Genomic DNA, 5,829 nt, shown 5'->3' on the forward strand with positions numbered 1-5,829 from the left:
CGAATAGAATCACTATTATTATTTGAGCAATTGCTTGTGCATTTATAAACATTTAAATGTATAAGAAGCAAACAAAGTCTAAGTATTTTGCTTAGTAGACCGGTTGTGGGCGGCGTCCACTTTAAGGTAACACGGTTTGCAAAAGAAAAAGAAAAATTTCACAACCAAGATAGGCTTAGACTACCTATCGTGAAAGGTTGCAACATCAGTTCACATATTTCTAAGCCTTACTGAAATAAGATGACATTGGTGTGATATATCACTGAACGGATCTAACAGCAAGACGTGTCTTTATGCTATCTACTGAAAGATTAGGTCTCTTTCTTGATAAAATACTATTTCTGAATATACATATGTTAGCATTGGGCATACGGTATTGATTATGCACTACTTTGACTTATCAAATGGTGTGGGTTTTTCGCAACCCAATAATCCTGATATATTGGGTAGTGGTGATTAATATCTAGCGGTGCTAGGATTGCTATTATGTTGAATCGTGCGCGAGGTGAGCCTCGTTTGATAATGTCCTCAAGAGGAGCTCGAACAAGGTTTTATTATTCAGACATTAATTAATTAATGAACATTTATATCTTAATGAACATTTATATCTTAAGCGCAAGAAATAAGTGTTCCTGGATAAGTCCACTCTTGGAATTAATAAGATGTTAATTAATTAAGTCCATAGCAGACATTAATTAATTAATGAACATTTATATCTTAAGCGCAAGAAATAAATAATAAACAAAGTGGAAACCCGGATTACTTGTAATTTCGGATTTGGATGGGGAGAGTTCAATATTACTTCTGTAGTGGCTGCTCGTAATATTCCAATATAAGCTTGTATTAAATTGTGGGTTCAATTTAATTAGTAAAAAGCTAATTGGGGGAGCCCATATCCAAAACCTTCCATAGATCCCTGTCTGGGCCCAAATAAGAACTTAATATAAATAGGAGAATAAATGAGACAGAAACTATTACTCCCTCCGTCCGCGAATAAGAGTCCCGGTTGAGTTGGGTGCGGGTTTTAAGAAAAGTTTGAGTGTAATAATTTAAGTGTGTGATAGTGGAATGTGGGACCCATTTATATTATTATTTGCTTTATTCTTTGGAATAATGAAATCTAACAAGAGAGAGAGTGAGAAATTGCAATCAAAGTGGATTAAAATTAATTGCAGCTTCTAAATTAAGGGAAAAAGTGGAGTCATTTTTTATACTCCCAAGATAAAATGTCTGGCGGACGGATGAAAATGACCAACCGGGACTCCTATTCGCGGACGGAGGGAATATTATTCATGATGAAAATTTCGATCCTCTCTCTCTACAGAAGGAGACGATTTTTTCTTGTTATTTTCTCCTCCGTGAGGAACTTTCTGTCTTCTTTATTCGAGTCCTAGTATTTTGATAAGATCAGCCCACCCTGATATCGAGATACAGTTCGGGAACCAGAGAGAAGATCCGTGGTCTAGTACTCAAGATCATCATCGTGGAGAAGGCGCGAGCAATCGACGATTCTTTGGAGAGTCAAATCGGTAACTCTAAACCGTAGAAATCATGTTTAGGATTTATATTTTTCTAAGATGAGTTATTTGCGTTCTAGCATGCAATTATCTGTTTAACATGTGAATTGATTAATCGCATAATCGGTCAAATAAATCCGTATCTGATTTATTTATTCTGTACAAGTCTTCCGATGTGCAAGGGACACAAAACCCCAACAATTGGTATCAGAGCCAGGTTTTTGGCTCTGATTATGTGGATTAATTTCATGTTAATTTGAATTGCTTGAATTTCATATAGTAATCGGTGTGAATATTAATGGAGATTTTTTTTCCCGTTAATTTGTTGATTACGTGATTGCTTTGTTTCTTCGTGTTAATTGCGCGCTGATTCATTTGGGAGAATAAATCATTCCATGTATTGATTGCGTAACTTAATTACATGGTGTATATACATGCGGTAATTAAATGTAGTACGTGATCTTGGTTTAAATTGTTGCGTCAAATTTGATGGCAAAATTCTCACCAAATAGCTAATCAACAAGTCCACGTAATGATTAGTTATTGAATAGCTTTTCCAAGCTAGTCATGATTATCCATTGTCCAAGTTAATACTTGTACATGAATATGGAATTGCGCGCGAGGAGGAGACGTAGCAGTGTGTGGCATTTCGATCGGCAGCAGCAACGCATGACTTCGTTAGCTGGCTGATCTCTGAATTGGGCAAGATCTGGACTAGGGTAGTTTGGGTTCAGGCTGTCACTACAAAAAAGGAGGTCTTTCCCGAGCACCAAACTGGTCGGCAAAGAGGGAAATATGCTCGGCATATCCAACTTTACCGAGCACTTCGCGAGTACTTAAGGTGCTCGGCTTTCTCTTCGTCGGCATTTTTATCCGAGCGCTTCTTGGTGCTCGGCTAACTGGTCAACTAACACATTGGCGAGCACCTATGAGTGCTCGTAATGCAGCAAGCACCCAATGGTGCTCGGCATTTTCGAGAGGTAACACAAAACCAGCGAGCACAGGTGTACCTCGAGCAGGTTTGCGAGCACCTATGAGTGCTCGTAATGCAGCAAGCACCTAATGGTGCTCAGCATTTTCGAGAGGTAACACAAAACCAGCGAGCACAGGTCTACCTCGAGCAGGTTTGCGAGCACCTATGAGTGCTCGTATGCAGCAAGCACCTAGTGGTGCTCGGCACTTTCGAGGGGTGACACAAGAAACCAGCGAGCACCGGCTACTTCGAGCAGTTGTGCGAGCACATACCTGTGCTCGCAATGCAGCAAGCACCTAATGGTGCTCGGCACTTTCGAGTGAGAACTAGTTGCACCGAGCATGTTAGCGAGTACGGCCATGTGCTCGGGAAATTGATTATTCTGATTTTTTTAAAAATATATATTCTACAATTAATTATTTAATAAATTATTAATAAATAAAATAATAAAGAAAGCTTAAATAACATTAAAAAGATAAATTGTTTAACAAAAATATATAAAGATAAAGATTGTCTTACAAAATACCACTAAACTACACATTTTTCAATTGTCCCAATTTTTCATTTAAAAGGCGCGTCATTCGTTCTTCCATTTGTTGCTCCCTTGTAGCCGCTTCCTCTCGCATTTGTTGCTCCCTCGTAGCCGCTTCCTCTCGCATTTGTTGCTCCCTCCTAGCCGCTTCCTCACGCACTAGTGCAATTTTCCGATCTGAATCGGCTTGCACCTTTTCAATTTGTAGCTGCATTTGATCACGATGTTCTTTAACGCGTTGCTCGACCATTTCATCGATCTGGCTAGCATTGACGCGGTTAGAACCCACGGATGAGTAAGTAGCCAATGGGAAGAATATGCTTGTGGCTTGCCCCACGCTAGAAATTTGTTTTCTTTTCTTCACCTTCCCAAAAAGCTCCAAGAAAATGGCTTCATGATCCGGGTTCTCTATTCCTTCAGCCCGTAGTTCTTCAACCCGTGCCATAACATCATCCTTCCATTAAACAAACATGAGAAACATTCAAAATGTGTAAACAACAAAGGGAGAACCTCACAAGCAACAAGCTCATCATATCAGACAATTTTGTACAGCACTATAAAGCTACAATTTCAGAATGAATATGATTTATCAGATCAGAAATCAAATCTGTGATTAAACACAAAACTCAGAATGAATAAAGACCAAGATTCAACACCAACCCAATCTCTTAGTTTCTATGACTCTGGCAGTGATGTTTCTATTTCCTATGATGTATGACTGGCAGTGATGCATTGCTGAAAGTGTGTTCTCTTTGTTTACCAGTAATATGCAGACTCTCATAGTTGCCCAGAGACATCAAGTTATGCAGAGAAAAATCAGTAGGATGCTTACTACCTAGAGCCAACTTTTGTAGTTTAAGTTATAGTTTTCCAAAAAGTTCATGGATCTGGACATGCTAATTCAGATACATGCCAATCAGTAGGACATGCTACCTAGATGGTTTGTGCTTGTTAGGGTTTAGGGTTAGTAGTTTAGTTAAAATTCATCTTATCTTTAATGTATGCGTTAATGCAAAAGATAGAACAGAAAGTTAAATTTTATGTGACTGAAATACTAAACAATGTCTGGCTAACTTATGAGTGAGAAGATGAGGGCAGCTTAGTCACTTCATCCTACTATCTAGGTCCTATTCCAAAATTGTTAGTGTAATCTATCAAAAATGTGGGTTAATTTTCTAAAAACATACTCATAGCAAAGTGAAAGACATGCTAATTCAGATAAGTAGTTTTAGTTATAGTTTTCCAAAAAGTTCAAAGCTGGACACTATAGCTTACTACCTAGAGCCAATATTATTAAATAAAAACATCCATAAACTCATTCAGTGAAGTGAATGCATAAATCATAAATTATAAAAAAATCCAAACACAAGTAATTTCCGAATCAATTTTCTCAAAGCCATATCATGAAATTCAAAACCATATCATAATCATATTTCTATCAATTTCAGAATTCTACGAATTCATACACGATCTCAGAGAAGGGCATAAGACACTGTCAATCATCTGCAACATCATAAAATTTAGACAAAAAAATTTAACTGACCATGCATGAAACAGATTAAAAACCTTCCCTTTGGAAATAAAATATAAATTATCCTTGTGAAAAGACTTACTACAATTTGTTGAGCACGTTGCGAACACAAGTTGCCTTGTGAATCACCGTTTTTTCCGTTCCTTAGCTTGTGGGTGTGTAGAAAGAAATCCATAAATGGAGGAAGCTTTCCATTGTTCTCTTTGGCATGGAAACAATTTTCAACATAAGAAAGTGTAAAAGTAACAAACAAATCAAACTAATGAATATTATAAGTTTTACCATTTTTGCTGCTGTCTCGGCAAATGATGTAGATCCATTACAATGTGTGCCAAGCGCAGTCTCAAGCCCTTGTCTACGGTTTTCAGAGCACCTCTCAGAAGCTGCAATACTCTCGGGTAAATTCCAGCCTTCTTGGTAATTCGCCCATTGGGCATCTGTGTAAAAAGAAGGTTTCTTTGTCTTCTTTTTATAATAGCTAATAAAATCTCCGTATCTGAGTTTACACTTGCTAACAAAAGCCTTCTTACACTCGTCTTGATCATATGCCTCACAATTAGCAAATTTCTACAAATTAACACAAAATGACAATCAAATTTAAACTACAAAATAAGATATTAAAGATTGTAAGTAATCTTACTAAAAGAGGGAGAAAGAGAGATAAAGATAGAAAAAATATATATAATGCACAAGTTTACCTTAAATTCAGCCCAATACAGATCATTGAGCTCTGCAATCAAAGGTTGTAGAAACACATCAATGTTTTGTTTTGGATTCTTCGGACCAGGCACAATCACAGTGAGAAACATGTACGGATCTTTCATACACATCCACGGTGGCAAATTGTATGGAGTTAGAATCACTGGCCACAATGAGTATTGTGAACCAGTCTGACCAAATGGTTGAAATCCATCTGTGCTAAGTGCCAACCTGACGTTTCTTGATTCGGAAGCAAAGAAAGGATGCGTTTGATCGAAGGTTTTCCAAGCTACAGAATCCGCCGATGAGACATCTCTCCTGGAGTCTGAGTGTGCTCTGCATGCCATCGCATGGATTGAGCGGTAACTTTAGATGCATACAACCGCCTCAGTCTTGGAACCCAGAGGAAAATAGTACATCTTCTTGAATGGACTTCTACCATTATCCTTGAATCGAGCTTGACCACAAACTTTGCATTCAGTTATGCTCTCGTCTTCTCTCCAGTAGATCATGCACCCATTCCTGCAACAATGTATCTTTAGATGGGGCATATCTAATATCTGCATTTGTTTCTTAC

General features: G+C 37.8%; 1 protein-coding gene across 1 annotated transcript; it reads right to left on the bottom strand.

Moving 5' to 3' along the window:
• Positions 1–3,023: 3,023 nt before the first annotated feature.
• On the bottom strand, positions 3,024–4,869 carry LOC148924274 (uncharacterized; the record flags this gene model as incomplete). The annotated part of the gene is made up of 3 exons (XM_089059039.1): positions 3,024–3,476; positions 4,636–4,754; positions 4,836–4,869. Coding segments are annotated over 3 exons (606 nt in total), but the record flags the coding sequence as incomplete, so codon positions are not given.
• Between the last annotated feature and the right edge of the window lie 960 nt (positions 4,870–5,829).

Source organism: Salvia hispanica, chromosome 5 (assembly GCF_029641045.1).
Source record: "Salvia hispanica isolate PSC_SH4W2 chromosome 5, Shi_PSC_v1, whole genome shotgun sequence".
In the NCBI taxonomy this organism is placed as follows: Eukaryota; Viridiplantae; Streptophyta; class Magnoliopsida; order Lamiales; family Lamiaceae; genus Salvia; species Salvia hispanica.